Source organism: Aulostomus chinensis, chromosome 6 (genome assembly GCF_037954235.1).
Source record: "Aulostomus chinensis isolate RoL2024-O1b breed Wild chromosome 6, RoL_Achi_v1.0, whole genome shotgun sequence".
NCBI classification, from domain to species: domain Eukaryota; kingdom Metazoa; phylum Chordata; class Actinopteri; order Syngnathiformes; family Aulostomidae; genus Aulostomus; species Aulostomus chinensis.
In genome coordinates this window covers 22,677,928-22,700,009 of record NC_141325.1, presented here as the reverse complement: position 1 = coordinate 22,700,009, position 22,082 = coordinate 22,677,928, and the positions used below count along the sequence as shown (strand labels likewise).

The 22,082-nt window shown below is 39.9% G+C and overlaps 1 protein-coding gene across 6 annotated transcripts in view; it reads left to right on the top strand.

Moving 5' to 3' along the window:
* The window catches only part of pnpla7b (patatin-like phospholipase domain containing 7b), a 30,595-nt gene extending 10,947 nt beyond the window's left edge, over window positions 1–19,648 (top strand). For 3 of the 6 annotated variants that reach the window (XM_086207057.1, XM_086207053.1, XM_086207058.1), the window contains 20 exons: window positions 837–1,042; window positions 1,218–1,349; window positions 1,601–1,724; window positions 2,901–2,948; window positions 3,080–3,269; window positions 3,651–3,800; window positions 6,321–6,384; window positions 7,156–7,324; window positions 8,823–9,005; window positions 9,439–9,557; window positions 11,196–11,352; window positions 12,530–12,646; window positions 12,961–13,030; window positions 13,690–13,806; window positions 15,078–15,226; window positions 17,167–17,319; window positions 17,408–17,524; window positions 18,489–18,573; window positions 18,832–18,962; window positions 19,093–19,648. In XM_086207057.1, the coding sequence (XP_086063183.1) occupies window positions 837–1,042; window positions 1,218–1,349; window positions 1,601–1,724; window positions 2,901–2,948; window positions 3,080–3,269; window positions 3,651–3,800; window positions 6,321–6,384; window positions 7,156–7,324; window positions 8,823–9,005; window positions 9,439–9,557; window positions 11,196–11,352; window positions 12,530–12,646; window positions 12,961–13,030; window positions 13,690–13,806; window positions 15,078–15,226; window positions 17,167–17,319; window positions 17,408–17,524; window positions 18,489–18,573; window positions 18,832–18,962; window positions 19,093–19,158 (2,547 nt within the window). In that variant the 3' untranslated portion in view covers window positions 19,159–19,648. The remainder of the gene's footprint in view (window positions 1–836; window positions 1,043–1,217; window positions 1,350–1,600; window positions 1,725–2,900; window positions 2,949–3,079; window positions 3,270–3,650; window positions 3,801–6,320; window positions 6,385–7,155; window positions 7,325–8,822; window positions 9,006–9,438; window positions 9,558–11,195; window positions 11,353–12,529; window positions 12,647–12,960; window positions 13,031–13,689; window positions 13,807–15,077; window positions 15,227–17,166; window positions 17,320–17,407; window positions 17,525–18,488; window positions 18,574–18,831; window positions 18,963–19,092) is intronic. The other 3 variants (XM_086207054.1, XM_086207056.1, XM_086207055.1) reach the window with 3 other exon arrangements.
* The last annotated feature ends 2,434 nt before the right edge of the window (window positions 19,649–22,082 follow it).

Genomic DNA, 22,082 nt, shown 5'->3' with positions numbered 1-22,082 from the left:
TCTTTTCACCTCTACCACTTTCACTCTTGGGTGTTGCGTTTTTAAGTGGCGGTGTAAATTATTTATGGACTCAGACTTGAAAGAAACACTTTTTTGGCAAATTCTATACTTTGCCTCGCCAAGTTTCATTGTTCTCCAAAAAGTGCATACAAATGCTGCTGCGTTTCCTCTGGCTCATTTTTAGGGGCATGTCCTCCCCTCCTATACACGGCTGCTGAGTGAGTCTGACTCTGAGGCACTCATGTGTGCGTGTGCTGTCAATCATGTGAATGAGCAGCCAGTGAGTACCACTGCTGCGTGCTGCTGTGCTCCACCTCCTCCTTCCCTTACGTGTATTCTAATATGCTCTGCCCCTTACTTCCATACCTCCTTCCCATGTACTCTGTGTGAAATAGCGATATCAAAAAAAAAGAAAAAAGAAAAAAAGAATGGCCTGCAACTGCGACTCAACTTAGAGAGCCACTAAAAAGATTTGGTTCGTTTGTGAATGTCACAACTCTATTGAGAAGTGAGCCCTACTCGTTTGAGGAAATATCCACGTTCTAAGTGTTCATAATGGAGCAGCAGGAACCCACCAAAGCCATGAAAACGTCATGTACGCTGGTTTAAAACTAGGAATGATGCTAGCACTCAACCGAACGCTATCTTGCACTCTGCCTAATAAATGCCCCAATGTGCGAGCCCTACACAATGAAAGCCCAGTGACTCACACTTATCAGATTGGTGTATTTGGAATAAAAAAAAAACACAATTTGCTTGACGTTGTCATCAACTTTTAATAGTATTTTCAGATATTGGGAGCCTCTTCAAACCTTCTTTCTCCACATTGCTTACAGGATGTGAGCGTGGCATTCGTCATTTCAGGTTTGCTCCATGTTTACCAGCGGATGATTGACCGTGAGGAGGAGACGCTGCTGTTTGTGACCCACCCTGGAGAGATGGTGGGTCACTTGGCTGTTCTCACAGGAGAGCCCCTTATCTTCACTGTTCGAGCTCACAGAGATTGCACCTTCCTCTCGATATCCAAGGCTCACTTCTATGAGTAAGACCAAACACACACACACACACACACACACACACACACACACACACACACACACACACACACCTACACATACACACATTTGCGTAATACACTATAATTTCATCAGGGGTATGAAGCCTTTTAGCCCCTTAACATTTTTATTTTGCAAACACTCTGTTTCACTGTTTGGCAGGATCATGCGTGAGGAGCCCAGAGTGGTTTTAAATGTAGCTCACACTGTGGTGAAGAGGGTGTCCCCCTTTGTCAGACAAATTGACTTTGCCCTGGACTGGGTGGCTGTGGAGGCAGGCCGTGCCATTTACAGGTATCTGAAGCAATTGTTGTCTTTTTACTTGCGCATAATTTATTTATATAATGTTCATATATCATGTTTGTTGATGTCTGTCTGTGTCCTTTGGATATTACTGTACTGTGTATTGTGTAATAATGTTTGTCATCCAGGAACATTGACAGCAAAAGAGTATATTGGAACAATTACATTAATTCTGTCTGTATATCCAAACAAATCAGAAATACTTTGTCAAAGAATTACTGTGCCTTTCTCATTGTTTTCAGGCAGAGAGACAAGTCCGATAGCACCTTTATTGTCCTCAGTGGAAGACTTCGCTCTGTCATTGAAAAGGAGGATGGGAAGAAGGAGCTCACTGGAGAGTATGGCCGGGGTGACCTCATTGGTGTGGTGAGTGACTTCATCCATATCATCTACTCCAATGGATTAGATCTATCGATCTATTGCTCTAGCTATCTAGCTGTCTATCTAGCTCAACCATACGTAACAAATGTGATATTAATAGTTGTAGTATGTTAATAATATTTAATAGTAGTAATAGTAACAATAAAAATAATAATATTGCATATAATGATAAGAGAAGTAACTTATCTTTTGTGCATTTTTTTTCTCTCCACTGGATGTTATTTGCTAAAAGGAATATATTTTGCCTGATGAATAATCGCTGCCTTTTTTTAGAATCCACTCTATCAATATGTTTTCACATTTGATATCCATCCATCCATCCATCCATCCATCCATTGTCTTATACGCTTATACCTATTAAGTGTCGCCGGGGGGGGGGGGGGCCTATCCCAGCGGCAACGGGCGAGAGACAGGGTTCATTCTGGACAGGTCGCCAGTTCATTGCACGGCCAACACATATAGACAGACAACCATTCACACTCACATTCATACCTACAGTCAATTTAGTGTATCAATCAGCCTAGTCCCCAATTGCATTCTTTGGACAGTGGGAGGAAGCTGGAGTACCAGAGAGAACCCACGCAGACACAGGGAGAACATGCAGACTCCACACAGAAAGATCCCGTGCCTGAGCTGGGACTCGAACCCGGAACCTTCTTGCTGTGAGGTGACAGTGCTAACCACTTCACCACCATGCAGCCCCCATTTGATATACAGTAATTTACACATTTTTTCATTAAAAAGCTACAGCAAAAAGTCTTTAGAGTAAATAATAAATTTCAACACTTAGGCCTAGATTTTCTAAAAAGTGCAAACTTGAGTGAATTTGCCATCCCAAAACAGAATTGGCAGTATTATTGGAAGAGTGCAGTAATTACAAATATAGTAATGCCAAACAGAAATGCTCAACCTGCTTAAAAAGCGACATTAGGGACACTGTTTTGTATTGATAGTATCAGGCACCAGAAAAAAGTAGAAGGGGACAATTGAATGTCAAGAATTAAGTTGCAATACTGACAGAATTATGGTTCCACCAACCAAATACTCAAATACCAGTTTTAACACGTGCATTTTTGCTAAAATTATTTGTTCACAATGTTTTTATTCCTATAAGGCTGTATACTACAGCAACAGAATAATATGTTCATGATAAATCTACAGCTTTTGATCAGAGAAGTGCCACGCCTGAGATTATCAGCTGTTATCAAGGTATTCAGGTTAAATTAATTTTATGGGACTTTACATGGGACTTTTATTTATCCCTTAAAAGACAATATATCTAGGTGAGCATGTGTGGCTCGACAAATTGCACAGCCAAACATGTTTTATCAATTGTCCAGGTCGAGGCCCTCACCCACATGAACCGAGCCACCACAGTCCATGCTGTCAGGGACTCTGAGCTGGCCAAGCTGCCCGAAGGAGCACTGAACTCCATCAAAAGGAGGTATCCCCAGGTGGTCACCAGGCTGATTCATCTTCTGGGACAGAAGATCCTGGGTAACATGCAGCAGGTCAATGGACCCCTGGCTGGTAATCAAATATATCATTTTTGAAAGTGTGAACATACCAGCAATAAAAGATAAGTCAAGTCATGTGAAGACCTAGTTTCCTGTTCACCAATATACATACAATACATACAACTGCTACTAAAAAAATCCCACTAAACATATTCATGTTTGAAGATATTTCATGCAGTTTGATTTGATACACCTAAATGACAGGTCTTTGAAACGTGTTGTCATGAATAGTGTTGCAATTATTTAAAATTTTGAGTTGCCAAGATAATTAATCCTTTTTTGGACTTATATTTAACCCTGGTGTTGGCCATATATTATACGGCATATATACGCTTTGTAAAAAGCTCCTTGCCATCTGATATGTCAATAAGAAGAACCCTCCTCTGCCATGTAGCAAGAGGTTTGGCCCTTCACACCCCAACTAGTAAATGGGATGCTGGGAACCCTGTCTCCAACCTGTCCACCGTGGCCATCCTGCCTGTGTCTGATGAGGTTCCTCTTACTGCCTTCACCTTGGAGCTACAGCATGCTCTCAGTGGAATAGGTACACACACAGACACACACACACACACACACACACACACACACACACACACACACACACACACACATACACACTCACAAACACAATTGTCTAGCTATCTAGCCATTTGTATATCTACATATCTATCTATCGATATTTATATATCCATATCTATATATCTATCTATATATAAATCTTCATCTTTGTCGTCCTCCGCTTATCCGGGTCAAGTTCGCGGGGGTCGGAGCCTCAGCAAGGAAACCCAGACTGCCCTCTTTCCAGCTACTTCCACCAGACTAGCCAAGAGATATAATGTCTTGGTCAGCCCTGATAGACATTCCTCTTGATGGAAAACCTCTTGAGAGAGGCGTCCAGGAGGCATCCTCACCAGATGCCTGAACTACCTCAACTGGCTCCTCTTGACATGGAGTAGCAGCGGCTCTACTCCAAGCCCCCCCCCGAATGACTGAGCTTCTCACCCTATCTCTAAGGGAGAGCCCAGCCACCCTGCCGAGGAAACTCATTTTGGCTGCTTGTATACAGTGAGGGCAAATTGCCGCCTTTCCCCCCTGAGGCATTGGAGGGTTTGCCAGAACATTTTCAGAGCCCAGCCGTAGTCACTCTCGATGGCCTCACCGAACTCCTCCCACGCCCGATTTTTTTGCCTCGGCAACCATCGTGGCTGCATAGAGCCATGGAGACCCACAGACCAGCCACACCCTGTAGGCCTCCTTCAGCTTGACGGCTCTCCTCACCTCTGGTGTCCACCAGCAGGTTCGCCCATGACCAGCCCCAGCAGATGGTCATCAGCTGCCAGCTCAGCTCCTCTCTTCACCTGAGTTTCTAGAATCAGATCAGATCAGATGATATAAATATAAAATCGATCAAATACCTCCAACCTAGGACGTCCTGGTGCCACGTGCACCGATGGACATCCTTATGTTCGAAAATGGTGTTAGATTTGGATAAACTGCAACTGGCACAGAAGTCCAATAACTGAACACCACTTGGGTTCAGGTGAGGCCTTCTAATCACACCCCTCCAGGTCACGGTGTCATTGCCCACGTGAGCATTGTAGTCTCCCAGCAGGACAATGGAGTCCCCAGTTGGGGCACCGTCCAGCACCCTTCCCAGGGACTCCAAAAAGGGCGGGTACTGTGAAATACTGTTCAGCATATAAGCACAGACAACAGTCAGAACCCGTTCCCTGACCCAAAGGCGTAGGGAAGCAACACTTTCGTCCACTGGGGTGAACCCCAACGTCCAGGCAGAGAGTCTGGGGGCTATCAAAAAGCTCCCTATGGCCGTCCGCCTCTCACCCAGAGCAACTCCAGCAAAGGAGAGATTTCAACCCCTCACAAGGATTTGGGTTCGGGAACTGGAGCTATGTGTTGAGGTGAGGCTGACTGTATCGCTGAAACCCTTCCACCAGCTCTGGCTCCTCCGTCATTCTATATTCCCAAAAGCCAGCTTCTATGTCTGGGGATCAGACCGCCAAGGTCCCTGCCTTGGTCTACTGCCCAAACTTCATTGCACTGCACCCTCCCGGTTCCTCCTGCGGGTGGTGGGCCCACAGTGGGACAAGTCCGTGTAACCTTATCAGGCTGGGCCCAGTCGGGCCCCATGGGTGAAGGCCCAGCTTGGACCCCTACCTCGGGCTTGGTTCCAGGGTTACCATGACTGGTCTTTTGAACCTGTTTGCTCTTTCCTGGTAAATTATTATCATTATTATTTTTATTATTATGACTAACATATATATATATATATATGCCATACATGAAACACATAGGATGGAAATTGTCTATGACCCATGGTGCAAAAAAAGAGATCCATCCATCCGCCCATTTTCTTCCACTTACCCTGTTAAGGGTCACGGGGTCTGGAGCCTATCCCAGCGGCTTTCGGGCGAGAGGCGGGGTTCACCCTGGACGGGTTGCCAGTCCATCACATGGCCAACACATACAGACTGACAACCAATCACACACACAGCCACGCCAACAGTCAGTTTAGAGTATTCAATTAATGTAGCCGCTCCATTTGCATGTCTTCGGACTGTGGGAGGAGGCCGGAGTACCCAGAGAGTAGAGCGCTTTCTTGGTCAGTGATGCAGTGTTTGATGGTCCAGGAGAGGTCCTCTGTGACATGCAAGCCCAGGAATTAGTGCTGCTCACTCTCTCGACAGCAGCACCAGTGATGGTCAGAGGAGCATGCTGGGTGTGTGCTCTCCTGCAGTCCAGAGCAATCTCCTTTGTCTTCTCCACATTCAGAGAGAGATAGCTGTCTTGACACCACATGACCAGGTGGCTCACCTCGCTCCTGTAGTTTGTCTCATCTCTGCTGCTGATGAGACTCACAGCAGTCATGCCATCTGTAAAATTTCAATGCACGTTTTGAAATATAACTTATGGAATGATTGATAAAAACTCACTTAATTTTGCCTTTTCCAAAAAGATTAAATATGTAAACCTCTGTTAGCTCTGATGTAGCAAAAGTTTAATTTGTTCTGTATAACAATACGAATAATAATCCCTGTTGTTCCAGGCCCTACTCTTCTCCTGACAAGGGACATTATCAAACAGCGACTGGGCTCTGCTGCTTTAGACAGGTGAAAGACTGAAAAACGGACTGAATGACTAATTTATGAATAATGAATATCAGTTACATCCAATATACCTTATGTGATTCTTTCATGATTTGTTGAACACAGAAGGTATTTTTGACAGTATTTAGGAGTGAATCAAACTGCACAGTTTACCTTTCACTAACTGCCTTGTAAATAATTAAGTGTTAAAACATTTTTATTTGGTATCTAATTATACTTGGGGATAATTATGGTTGCCATAAATAGCTATAGTAATGCACACTTATGGCTGTGCTATTGCTTGTTGAAGGAATTTATGTAATCGAACATTAGATTGGGCAGTTTTGTCCTGTACGCGATTACAGAACTGAGATTGCTAATAAAAATACATTTAATTTTTTCACTTCTTAAAAGTCTAATTTCCACGTTCAGCAAAATTTAGCTCACAATTTGGTGCATTTTGCTTTGGCTTGCCACCTAACCTGTGGAGCAAGCAGTGTTTTATCTCTTTTAAAGGGTTATGTTCAACCCTCAGTGCTCAAGATTTGGAGTGGAAATCAAGAAATGTGTTTGTTTTGAATTTCATAAGGATGTGATTTTAGAGGGTTTTGCATACACTGGTCACAGTTAACTAAAGTAGACTAAAAAAAATGTGGATGCACTTTTTACAAATAATTTTTTATACATACAAACTTTTTGTCAATAATCTAAAGTTTTATGCTCCCAGCCCAGAATCTCTTTTCTGTTGCGTGATGTTAACTTGCAATCTGTCTGGCTTTTGTAACTCCTCTGAAGTGTCCATGAGTACCGTCTGTCCAGTTGGCTTGGCCAGCAGGAAGACATCCACCGTATCGTCCTCTACCAGTCAGATTCTGGTCTTACGCCATGGACACAGCGCTGCATCCGGCAAGCTGACTGCATCGTCATTGTGGGATTGGGGGACCAGGAGCCCACTGTGGGCGAGGTCGGTATGATATTGTACTTACAAGAATCGTGCCATAATTAATGTCGCTATAATTTACAAATTGAACATTGTGTCACACTGAAGATGACTCAACACTAATGACTGAGACTATTAAGAAAATGTTTACAAAGGTTGTAAATCTAATGAGATTTCAATACAATCAGACTTGCTCTTGCAGCCACTGTAGCTGCCCCCTGCTGGTCATTACAAAATTTTGCGGGTTTAAGGCACCAGGAAAATATTCCCATTCCATTTACGTGACAGCAGTTGCTCGAGACGGAGGTGGCATGGCTTGGAGGTAGAGTGGCTGTCTAGCAAACGAAGGGTTGCTGGTTCGATCCCTACTTCCCCTGGTGACCATGTCAAAGTATCCTTGAGCAAGATACTGAGCCCCTAATTGCCCCTGATTGCCCTGCAATGGACTGGTGGGATAGGCTCCAGCCCCCCCCCCCCCGACCCTTAACAGATAAGCGGTATAGAAAATGGATTGATGGATGGATGGACAGTTGCCAGAGGCTTTTGGGTTATTCGTCTGTATAGCCCTCTTATGCTTGTCAACACAACATCTCAGGAGAACCTGGAGGAAATTTTGTTAGATTCAGCATAAACATCCATTTGAACTCAACAATAAACATTTCAGGACATATCAAAAATTTGTACCCTGAAAAGAACATTTTTTTACATGACAAATAAATATTGAATTGAATAAACAGCTGAAGCGATGAAATTGTATATCCAAATGGTCAACTTCATGTTGACATCACAATGTCACAATTCTGGACATAATTGGTGCAAGCGTGAAACTCCAGTCTAACATAGCATTTGAACTGGAAAAATCATATCATGAAGATCAGATCAGTGTTTTTTAATGTCTCAAAACAGGTCTGGGGTAGAAACTCTAGCTTTTTCAGTACCTTCATTCAAATATATACTGTTACTTATTGTTGAGGACTTTTGTGTGGACAAGGAATTCGTCAGACACAAGTAACAGGCTGGAGACTCAGAGATGGCTTACACTGGGTACTTTACTGAACATGTCCATGACAGAGATATTAGGTTCACTGTGAGATGAGGCTGAGTCAGCTTCCCCAGAACATCTGTGTCAGACCTCTTGTAAACCATCATACTTGTAATGTTGGGCACTACCCAGGAATACCAAATTAGAACATCCTACACAGTTTTGACCTTCTTTAAACACAGCTATAGCTATAGACAACACTGGTGCCATGACTGTCTACAATATCAGAAAGTGCTCTAACAACAAATTTATGATTCTAAAAGAATCATGATAGGCACCACAGGTTCATTCCCAGACCCATATCAAGTCCCAGTTGTCAGACCAGCTTTAACTTTTGAGATAAATTATGAAGCTGAGGTACAAGAAAGTTCAAACAGAAGATACCAGATAGAATTCCTTTTCACTCATATGACAACTGGCTTCCAATGTTATTGCTAGCTGCCTCAACCTAATATTTATGAAGCCCCATTCTACCTGTAGTTGGAGCGGATGTTGGAGGGCAGTGCTGTCCGGGCTCAGAAGCAACTGGTGTTGCTTCACAGGGAGGATGGCCCACCGCCCAAAGGGACGGCTGAATGGCTGAACATGCGGAGCTGGATCTCCAGACACCATCATCTGTCCTGTCCTCGCAGGGTGTTCTCCAAGAGGAGTTTACCTAAGCTGGTACTACAAATGCTAACACAAATGCAAATGCACAAAGAACAACTAGGGCATATACGAAACATTGAAGACATGCAGGATATTCAGCAGGATCAAAAGCATTTGCTATCTCTATTGATACATGTTGATGTGTATGGCTATAATTTTGAAGCTAACTGACAGTAGTGATTGAAGATTAGATCAATGAAACCACTAGCTGTAGCATTTTGGACCAAATAGAGATTCTTTAGAGACAATGGATACTTGTAGACAAACAATAGGCAATTGCAGTAATCCGACATGGAAATGCAGGGAATGTGCAATCTGTTTTTTTTGTAGGTTTTTGGGACAGGATGTGCCTGATTTAAGAAATTTTATATATGTGTGTGTGTGTGTGTGTGTGTGTGTGTGTGTGTGTGTGTGTGTGTGTGTGTGTGTGTGTGTGTGTACATGTCAGAGAGAGCTGTATCAGCGTGTTTTTGAGAAGTGTCCTGATCGTCATTCTGACTTCTCCCGCCTGGCCAGGATCCTAACAGGAAACAGCATCGCCCTTGTGCTGGGTGGAGGAGGTGCAAGGTACTACAGCTTGATATTGACACTCATTTAAATGTAATGTGTCATATATAATGTTACATATCTCAGCAGGTTACAAAAGATTTTGTTTTAAAAATATTGAAATAGAGCACATAGAAACTGGTTTGAAACATTTCCTAAGTCAACAATTGCAGTTATTAGAAACTGTTGGTATTAAATCATTTTGAGGCAACAGGTAACAGGAATGATAAGGCAAAAAAGGGAATAATAGTTGAAGGAAATATGTTAATACATGAGGTGAACAGTGTTTCCAATTGCTTTTCTTCTGATTCATTTGTTTTGTTTCCTGCTCTGGCTAAATCTGGAGCTTTGACAAGGTATGGACAGTATTTTTTTCTGCTCTCGTGACTTGTGTGACCCATGAATGCAACACTTGTTTACTATTTCCTTATGAGCTGTTATGTACAGTATACTTCATCTCAGTCATAACACAAGTAGAGAGACAGTCATTGCATTGCCACCTCTGCAGCAATGGCCCTCATGTGGGATGTCCAGGAATAGGAATGTCATATACTTGCATCAACCTCCTATTTTTATGTACCCATGCATATGGCACATCATACAGTTTTGTGCTAATTATGCTATTCACTCTAGAGGCTGAAGAGTTAATCCACATTTTATTCAAACACCAAAAAAACCCATTCTAGACAGACGCAGATAATCCCTATTCAAAGATTTAGTCCAAAAATGGGTTCTTATATCTATCTATCTATCTGCCTGTCTGTCTGTCTGTCTGTCTGTCTGTCTATCTATCTATCTATCTATCTATCTATCTATCTATCTATCTATCTATCTATCTATCTATCTATCTGTCTGTCTGTCTATCTATCTATCTGTCTGTCTGTCTGTCTATCTATCTATCTATCTATCTATCTATTTGTCTGTCTGTCTATCTGTCTATCTATCTATCTATCTATCTATCTATCTGTCTATCTATCTATCTTTCTATCATCTATCTATCTATCTACCTGTCTGTCTGTCTATCTATCTATCTGTCTGACTATCTATCTATCTGTCTGTCTATCTATCTATCTGTCTATCTATCATCTATCTATCTTTCTATCTATCTATCTTTCTATCTATCTGTCTATCTATCTATCTATCTATCTATCTATCTATCGATCTATCTATCTATCTGTCTATCTATCATCTATCTATCTTTCTATCTATCTGTCTATCTATCTATCTATCTATCTATCTATCTATCTATCTATCTTTCTATCTATCTATCTATCTAGCTATCTATCTATCTATCTATCTAGCCAATTGCAACAGTTTGTGGAAATGAAAGGTGTTTCAGATAGCCAATGAAATTCTGGTTTCAATATCATGATGCTTTGGTGGGTAGAGGTGGCAATAGCTCATAGAATCCCCTGTGGAAAACACAGAGCCTCATGAATATGATGTGGAAAAGGTGAAGTATTCATTCCTTATATGCTGATGAAATCTGAAACTCAATTAGGTCAGTTTTGATGCTGTTTTCTGTTTAACTTCAAATGGAAGGCAGTGTTATTGTTTTTTAAACTGCTTCAGCTAAATGTGATACCAAACATTCTGAAATTGTGAAAATATGATATGATGATGACATTTGAATGAAATATTACCTGATGTTCCTTTCAGGGGTTGCTCCCAGGTGGGCATCTTGCGAGCACTGAATGAGGCAGGGATCCCTATCGACATGGTGGGAGGCACATCCATTGGTTCTTTCATGGGAGCGCTGTACGCAGAGGAGAAGAGTAACAGTCGAATGAGAGTCCGGGCTCGCGAGTGGGCTATGGTGTGTTAACAGAAGATGTTAATGTTTAAAGAATTGTTTCACTGTTATGACAGGGACCTCAAGGACAAATGGTGGGTATACACAAAAAAGTGATGTATGCCCTTTTCCATGTCCAAATTCATATGTATCAAAACTGAATCGACCGTGGGAATGTGTTGTCCTCCATATCAGCTCCATGACTGGCTTATGCACATTTGAAAAGCTTTTAGTCCATGAATGAAACACTGAAACATGGAAGCATGTGAAAAAAAATGACTCATCAGTGAATTCCACATCATGATAAAACATGAACGCATTTAAAATAAAATGAATAAAATACAACTGATGACAACCACAACTTTAAAAACAACTTAAAAAAATGAAGTAAAATTATATATAAGACCGCAAAGATTTGATTACTTATTATCTACGTAAAGTTGGAAATTATTTGAGACAATCTTTACTTTTCCCTGGTGCACTGCTGCGTTCCACTCAGGAAAAGTGTGAGTGGCGTATGTGCATGAGTCAGATCCTGTTAGACTTCTGGAGGATATACAGGTAGGAAAAACACCATTAGTGACATAAAAGCTTCAGATGACGTATTCAAATGACAAATGAATGAAGCTGTACTGATTGTAATGTGCGTAAAACATGACCATACTGTAAAAATGACAACTCCATATGGCTTGGCCAAGAAGCTCTGTGGAATCAGAAAAATATTGCTGTTGTTTCTGACATAATTGCAATTTATTTTCTCCCAGACAACTTGCGTGAGGACACAGCTAGTCACCACTGCTTTGCATCCCCATTCTAATCAGACCACTTATTAAATTGGCTGACTGTGGGGTCCCTCTCACCCCACCCCAATGAAAGTTTCCCTCACTCTTCCTGTCATTTTTTTCTTTTACTATTAATGCCAGAAGAGAAAATGAATGAATTATTTCATCACCTCACCAGTCACGTTTCTTGTTTCCAAAATGTTCAAACGGATTGGATATAAAATTTGTTTTTTAATCCAGAATTTGCATGAAAAGAGACCTATGACTTCTTTTGTGAATACACATCCCTTATCTTTTGATGCTCTGCAACTTCTTGTATTTCTTTTCTTGATCTTGTTGCTGATCTGATTTACCACGACAGTGATTTTAAGAGTTGAGCTCATTTTAAATTTCCCTGTGTAACTTTTATTGTTTTTCAGGAAATGACATCTCTCTTTAAGAAGATCGTGGATCTAACCTACCCTGTCACCTCTATGTTTTCTGGTGCTTCCTTTAACTCCAGCATTAGCTCTGTCTTCAAGGGCAAACAGATAGAGGTAAGGTGCAGGATTTATTATAGATGTTTAAAAGGATCATTTATAAGCACGTGAGCACAAGTGGTATGAAGCACTATAAGGACTTTTACAGACCTAAAGATTTCCTGTCGCTATTACAAGAAATGTATTATTTAGCTATTAGCTTTGAAATTTAGGCATTTGCTTTACTGGCACTGCAAAGTACAATTAAACTTCTGTCAGTGTCAGATTCAGACTGTTATATCAGACCTGGGTGGGTGGATACTGCAAAGTTCAAGTCTGATACATCACAATATCTTGGGTTTTTACTTTTTTTTAACCCCTCTTATCTGCAGGACCTGTGGCTGCCATACTTCAACATTACAACAGATATCACGGCTTCCTCCATGAGAGCTCACACCGATGGTCGGTGTCACTGTGATATTATTTGTCTTTTCTGAAAATTTAACACATAATAATATTTCATATTTTTGCAGAATCCAAAACTAATTTAAATAAAATGAGCAGTTACCAGCTGCAGCATAATGGGTCACAGTATACTTAGTTCATGCTGTGCAATTTTTAGGTCTAATTTGCCATTCCCAATGCCATTGGTTTTGAAGCACCCAAACAAAAACCCCAGATGAGAGGCCAGGGGCTCCTAACAACCCGATCCATTCATTCATCCATGTTTGTTTCATCATTTTCCTTTTTGGGGTTTTGCTTTGAATCAGAGCTCAAACAACTTGGATCACCTGTTTTCAGCTACACCCATTTTTAGAACAAAAGATTCTGTGTCTCGTACATATTTTCTTATTTGCGGTGTCTCTTTTTACCTGTATTTTAGTAACAAAATTGAGAAAGCAGACATAACTATCTGGGACACCTGGTTAATAATTGTGCATTGTGTGACCTCTTGTGTCTATGTAACTTTAAAGGTTATAGATTCATGGCAAGCAAGTCGGGAAGTGTTAACACTAACAATCTATTGTCTTTGAAAGATACAAATAAATATAATTTTTCGAATCCCCTAATTCACACATGTATTTGTCACCCCGTTAATTCAAGACTTGTGTCTTCTTCAGGTTCCTTGTGGCGGTATGTGCGGGCCAGTATGTCACTATCTGGCTATCTGCCCCCTCTCTGTGATCCCAAAGATGGTCACTTACTGATGGATGGGGGTTACATCAACAACTTGCCTGGTGAGGAACTCTCCTTCCTCTGTCTCACATAACTGTGAATGCTAGGGTACTATTAGTGTTAAGCCTTAACAAAACAGCGATTCATATTCTACACCAATAGGGGGCAGCATATTACCAGGAAGGTGGTGTTCATAGCTATTGTAAGAAAGTTGTACAAGTTACAAGAGACAAGATGGACTTTTACTTGATTTTGTGTTTTTTTTTCAATTTATTATTTGTTTTCAAAGGGAGGATGATCTTGTACACTTGACTATACTCCTAAACTATAGACCAGGGGTTCCCAAACTTTGCCTTGCTGTGGCTCCCCAAAATATATTAGCTTCTGGGCTTCTGGCTGGGGACCCCCTTTGCAAACCCACCGACACAGCTACAAAATATATTTTAAAAAAAAGAGATCAACTCTTAGAATGATTTTCTTACTTTTTTCACTATTCAATAATCATCACATTTGTTTAGCATAAGAAAATTATTAACAACATATTTTCAACATTGTATTATATTCCCACTGAGTAATAAACTTTTCAACAAACTGTTGACAGACAAAAACAGAACAAAAATCAAACCTCTCTCAATTGTCTCTGTTCACTATTCAATAATTATTATGTTTGTTTAGCATAAGAACATTATTAACAACATGTTTTCATCACTGTATACATTTTCTAATAATGATTTTAAAAAATTAGACTATTTCTTTTTATTTTTTATTTATTTATTATCTTCCCACCAACTTTCTGAGGCCCCACTAGTGCCCCCTGCCGGCCCCCACTTTGAAAACCTGCTATGGACTATACCCCCTGAAAAATCTCAATTTTTTTGTAAAAAGATTTATTTCTTTATTATTTTCATGTTGAATAAGTGGCACAGAAAAAAATAATTTTTTGTGAAAATCAGTAAATAAAAAGTAGTTCTGTCTGTAATCTCAATACATACATAAATACTTATCTGCTACTTATGCTCCTTTTTAAATTTAATTTTTTTAAAAATATCAGACCTCCTGCATCTATAGATAAACAACAGGACTCAAGATGATAAAGGTTCAGTCAGGCTCAAACTCTGTTGGCTCTGATTAGAGATGCAACCTTAAAGCATCAAAAGCTTTATTCATGACATCAGATAACATAAAACACGGATCTGGTGGTTTTCTGAAAAACAGACTCAACAAAATGTTATATTTAGAAAGATCACATTTCATACAACTTTCAATAAAGTGGTATTTATTTTGTGTGTTACAAAATGAACTTAAGTGTCTTTTGTCTTATTTTGTTATCTAGCTGATGTGGCTCGCACCATGGGGGCCAAGGTTGTGATCGCAATCGATGTTGGAAGTCGAGATGAAACCGATCTAACCAATTATGGTGACTCTCTGAATGGCTGGTGGCTGTTGTGGAAACGATTCAACCCTCTGGCTGAGAGAGTTAAGGTATACCAGTCATACTCGCCAGACAAAAAAATGCACATTTAAGCCTTGTCAGTATAATTGCCATTGTTCGGGATTAGGGTTTATATAACCTAAATGAAAATTAACAAGGGTTTGCACAGTGGCGCAGTGGTTAGCACTGTCGCCTCACAGCAAGAAGATTCCAGGTTGAAGCCACAGCTCAAGCACGGGGTCTTTCTGTGTGGAGTCTGCATGTTCTCCCTGTGCCTTGTGGGTTCTCTCCAGGTACTCTGGCTTCTTCCCACTGTCCAAAGACATGCAAGAGGGGATTAGGTTAATCCGATACTCTAAATCAACCATAGACGTGGCAGTGAGTGTGAATGGTTGTCTGTCTATATGTGCTGGCCCTGTGATGGACTGGTGACCTGTCCAGGGTGAACCCCGCCTCTCGCCCAAAGGCAGCTATGATAGGCTCCAGGCCCCGCAACCCTTAACAGGATAAGCGGTAGAAAATGGATTGACGAATGGAAAATTTACAAATAAATTTGCCCTCTCTATGATCATTAATACCAAACATGTTTAACATTTTTATTTCAAATACTGCCCCTTACATTCATGATATATCCCCATTTTTTAAACCATGTCTCTAGATTTGCAGGCAGTGCCAAACTGTTTTTATTTCAATAACTGTTCTTCTTACTAATTTGAACAAAATTCACCCTCTGTGTTGCCACACGGCCACACAGATACAGGGAGAACATGCGGCCAGCAATTTTACTCAGGACCTTTGACATGAAAGTACTAGCCACTGAGGCACCAAACATGTTTTGAGAATTACACATTCCAGTGATTTGTTCTCTTGGCTGTGATGCACTTATGGCACCTATGATACTTTTCCTCAAATATGATCATTTTATTTCGATTGGTAAAATCATTTAACATCTCCAATCTGGCAACGCTGAGGTCATGTCTCCTTCAACATCTCCATATTAGATCAAAACTTAGACATCCTCACAGAATACAATGTTCACGGCATGGCTGACAGTTGTTTTGGGACCCAGAGAGTAGATACAGAGCCAGTGGATCGGGTATGTGGTGAAATTTATTGAAGACACAGGTGGTGGGATGGTGTCAGATTCGGTGTGTGTATGTGTGTGTGTGTGGGGGGGGGAGGCTGTGACGGTAACTGCTGGGACAACAAGAGAAAATCAGGAGATGGACAGTGAAGCAGGAGCAAAGGGCAGAAGGTGACAAGTGCAGGAATAGCCAGCTACTGTAGGTGAGGGCAGAGTGCAGGTGAGCCTTATACAGGCAGGCAGCAGTGGATAGGAGAAAGCGGGAGATAAACTGGAGCACAGAAGAGCAATGGAATGGCCACACAGAATAAATTTAATTAACTTCACTAGAGGTAATAAAGAGTCATCAGTACCACACTGGTATAGTGGACAATCTGGCAGAGTGGATGAGTGACAGGGAGTTTTGATGAGTGATGAGCTGCAGGTGTGTCAGAAGTGCAGGTGGGACTGTTCCTCTGATTATATAGACAACAGGGAGGGGAGAACCAGGCTGAGTCATGGCAGTTCAGTTTTTAAAGATTGTTCAATTTCTATTTCCTGATATGTTTTAGAACAGTCTTGTAAGAATTTCACTTCTGCTTATGAAGACTTGCATACAGACACTGTTTATTCAAGAGGGCACTCAACATTTGTTCAGCTAAACGTTTCAATGCAAAATCAACATATATAAAGATATAATACACATGCCACCAAAAAAATTATCATCTGAAAGAAAGTCTAACAGGCTGCTTTCTTGCTTTTTTGGACTTTCTTCGTCTGGAATACAACCTCATCCCTGTTTTTAGTAGTGTTACTGTTTGAAGTAATGAAAAAAGACCAATAAATCAAAACATTTCAAACGTAAAATAATGATGTGGCCTGGTCTAATAAGATAATGTACCGTACCTGCTGAACTCTTTCCTGTAGGTCTTGAACATGGCGGAGATCCAAACTCGGCTCGCTTATGTTTGCTGCGTCCGGCAACTTGAATTGGTCAAAAACAGTGACTACTGCGAGTACATACGACCGCCCATTGATCGCTACGGCACATTAGAATTCAGCAAGTTTGACGAGATCGCTGTAAGTGGACCATCTGTTCCTTAATGACGTTTCCCTTTCACCTATTGACCTTGTATTTCACACTAACCCTCCATTTCTGTGGCTGCAGGAGGTGGGATACGAGCATGGGAAGACACTGTTCGATGTGTGGCGGCGGAGCGGGGTGATTGACAAAATGCTCAAGGACAGACATCAAGAAGAGTTCCACAGGACCAAATCTAGTCATGTGAGTGCAAAATTTTTACAGTGTACCATGTCTGATTGGTTTGGGTATATGCATGACAGGAGAGTGGGCAAAAATGTCACAACAATATATGAGTGAAGATCATAACAATACAAATATACTAGGCTGTGTTGTATCTTGTGCCTGATACAGTGTGGCGCACAGCAAAATGCTGCTAGTCAGGCAGATGCACAACACATGGACACTTCTTGATAGACGCACAGGGATGAAGGAACCCAAACATGCAAAAAGATCACAACTAAAACATTTCTCCACGAAAGATTGTTATTGCTTTGAATGTCCCTGACACATTTGATGAGTATGTGCTTTTCACAGTTATTTGTGCCCATGCTCAGAACTACTGCTCTCAATGCTTATGTTTTCGGTGTATTTACGAATGAATTAAAAACCTGGTATATATCCTGCTTCAGTCTTATTGTACTTGAGTAGGTGCTGAAAACAAAAATATGTAACACCTTGGGATCAGCATGTTCTGATCATGCTGAAATTTATGTATACCTTAAGTACCATAAGAACATGACGGTTAGAGCTGAGACTCCAACCAGCAAATCTAAATACACAAGTCTCCGGAAGAAGTTATACCAGACTGATAATAGCCAAAATTAATTTAGCTTTCTGGTCTTTTCTGTTATTTACAAGTGCATGCATGACTGTGGTGTTTGTCGATTGCAGATTAATTTTTCCAAAAGTAACTGAAACTTTCCAGGTTTATATTCTTTTATTCTGTGATAATTAGAGTAAGTTTCTGAATAGATTTTCATCAAGTAACTCTCATTTTCATTATGAGTTGTGACTGAACAATAATAACTGCATCAGCTGAAGTGCACAGGCATTATAAGAAGGGAAGACATTTATATTAAATTGTATAACAGAAATGTTTGTATTGTTTTAAATCTGAAAGCCAAGAAAATGATCTGAACGTACTGACTCTGTCTGTCTCTTTCAGGTGGTCACGTGCCCAAATGCCTCCTTCACTGACTTGGCAGAGATTGTGTCAAGAATTGAGCCTGTCAAGACTGCCCTAATCAAAGGTTGGTTATCAAGAGACGACTGAAATCACATGCTGATGTACATTCAAGTATTTAAATAAAAGGACCATGACCATCTTTGGAGATTCTGATACTGAAAGATTTATCTTTAGTCTTCTCCAAAGAGTGAACACAAAATAAATGGTCTTATGCTCATCCAAGATTGTTATCTGAAATTAGCCAAATTTATTGTTTTGTGACTTGTGTGATTAAAGTCAGTATGTTTGAAACATTCTTGTAAAAAAATGTATGTTTCTTCAGAAGAATTATCTGATGAATACCAGACAGACTATGATGAGGAGGCGGTCGAAAGCGCCTTCTCAGACTTTGAGTCATTCACCCCTGGCAGTGAACACACGGAAGGAGAGGAGACAGTAGACACTGCAGAAACGGTACGTGCAATATCAATGTCATTTACAGTTTTCAAATTGATGCACCATAGGTTCATTCTGATCACTACAGGTATACTGAATGACTGGAAGATTATGATCATCTTTATATCAATTTTTCATCTTTTAACAGGACGAGGAAAATATAACGAGAGAACGACACTGGACAAAAAATAACCCAGAAAGCCTGCTCCTATAACATTCATCAAAGCAGTAACTACCTACCAGGAATCTTGAACTAAGTCCATGTTGAGCACCCTTTGGTGAATTACTGACATGTAGTTGATCTTGTTGCTCAAATGAATAGTCAAGTAACAGGCTAATTGTCATAGATCTTGATGAATGTGTTACTTAATGCCAGATTCAAACCTCACTGAACCACATTTATTTCATTGTTGGAAGAACACAAATGTTGCTGACTGATTCCTGTTCATCTTAAGAGATGGACACAGGAGTGGTTCCTAATACCCAGAAATAAGTTAGCATTGTTGAAACTCCGAGTCCATTTCCTCCAAGTCATGTAACAGAGAAATTACTGTGTTAAATCTGAAATTGAGTTAAAAATGTTTATTCTGAAACGTTAAAATAAAGCTTAAATTTACAGTGACTAAGCTTGAATTATTGTACATCTTAGTTTAGAGGGACCTGTACTAATAGCTACATTTTCCCAGATCATCAGCCATGGAAGATAACACAGTAATTCTATGGACTAAATTAAGTCAGATAAGTAAAAATCATTAAGAAAATGCAGAATTTAAACATTTGCCTCTGTCTTCAGGTCCTAATGACATCTGTAAGTAGCATTATGAAATAAAGTGAATGATAAATCTGCACAAAACCTTTTACAAAACGATGAACACAGTGGAGTCGAAGCCTATCGGTGTTCCTCATTCCTGGTGAAAGATAATTGACCTTACCAAGGCTGTCAAGAAGAAACTGAAAACGCTGCTGCTGGAAAAACTACTCTAACACACATCAACACACATACCTCAGGGTAGTCAGTTGAATTAAGTGCTACTAATTTTAAAAGCTATTAGATATACTTACAGCAAGGAGCATGAAATCACAACGCATTAGAGACGAGTTCAAATAGCAAGGTCAAGATAAATAAAAGGCTTTTGATCCAGAGGTGGCAGAGATAGATGTTCCTCATACTTGTGCAAGAAGCCTCTCAAGTCATTTTGATCCACACGAGTCAGTATTTTTTGAAAAAGATTACTTCTATTTGTAAAAAAATAGTTTTTAAATCTTTTTTTTTTAACAAAAGATTTGATTCTTCCAAAATTTTCAAATCCATGCACCTAGGAAAAATCTAAATTGGAGACCTTTTTTCTTTAAAAACAAAAAAACATAAAGCGAGATCAGAATCATTACGTTTAAATGATGGAAATAATATAATTGTTTGCAATATTTTTAAGTAAACTACAACAAATACAAGTTGGATTTGTGTATGTGAGGGTCTAAGGGCAGAGGATGTTGTTCTGATGCCATGTAAAGCCCCTTGAGACAAACTGTTTGTGAAAACAGGCTATACAAATAAAATTGCCTTGCCTTGCCTTGCCTATGTGAAAACGCCAAAACTTTCCTGAATCATGTATTTTTTTCACCACTGGTCTCCCATGATAGGCTGCACAGTGGTGCAGTGGTTAGCACTGTGGAACTCACAGCAAGAAAGTTTTGGGTTCGAGTCCTGGCTCAGGCACGGGATCTTTCTGTGTGGAGTCTCCATGTTCTCTCTGGCTTCTTCCCACAGTCCAAAGACATGCAATTGGGGACTAGGCTGATTGACACTCTAAATTGACTGTAGGTATGAATGTGAGTGTGAATGGTTGTTTGTCTCTCTATGTTGGCCCTGCGATGGACTGGCGACCTGTCCGCGGTGTACCCCGCCTCTCGCCCGTAGCTGCTGGGATAGGCTCCAGCCCCCCCGCGACCCTTAATAGGAACAAGCGGAAGAAAATGGATGGACCGATGGATGGTCTCCCATGATGTTATTATGTTATATAGGTTAATAGCTGATCTCTGCTATACACACTTTCATATATTAAAATTGAAGATATTTTACTTGAACAAATGGATCACCCTCAATGTGATTCTTATACAGTCAAAAAATAACAGGGTAAGCAGGGTAAAGTAAGGTATGTATTTATAATTACTGTATGTAAGTGTGGTTGATTGACATCTGTTGGCTGTCCCAGAATGCCAAAGACATGAGTCCTACACTGACACAGAGCAGAAGAAATGTATTATTTATTCAAAATGATAAGAACAATAGAAATAAGAAATATCCCCAACAAACTATGTGAATGTAATGTGAATTTTAGCAATCATAAGTGCATTAAAGTTTTTTTCACTAATAAATTCTAGCATGTTTTGAAGTGTTTATGATCACTATTGCTGTTCTGTCTTTAATAAGAAATGAACATTTGCTAACATTTTTCACAAGTATGGAAATGGCGAAAGGCATACAAATTTGGATAATAAAAAACCTCATATCACTATATCAATCAGTGGAATAAGAAATTTGGATTAAATGCAGCAGGAAGAAAGTGTCATTCCTTGAGATTCAGAACCACCAGAAAATGGAGGCAAATATTTTGACTAAAGATATAGGATTTAAAAAAAACAACATATACTTAATGTCTTAACTGCACCAAATATATGTTTAAATCCTAAATTAAATTGTGCCAATCCAAGGAATATATTAAAGCTAGAATATATGGTGAGATTTTTATTATTATTATTACTATTATTATTATTAGTAGTAGTAGTAGTAGTAGTAGTAGTATATAAGTATTAGTAATTATATTAGTCTGGCTTCATGTAAAGCTTTAGATTTAAAATCATTTAATGTGGGACAGTTGTGGGAAAAATCAATTTAGTGGAGATAATGTAATGTAATTGTTAAGTATCTCATATATGAGTACAAAAATACTAAGTTGAACATCGAATGGAAAACATTATATGCTAAATATATTTTTATGATATATTAAAGGTCTGAAGACAATAAACAATACCTACCATTTAAATGTTCAAGCTGAAATAATTTCTCCGGTTTTCATGTATTTATTTATTTTTAATCTGTTTATCATTATTCTAAGGCTAAACATCCAACATAAGTCA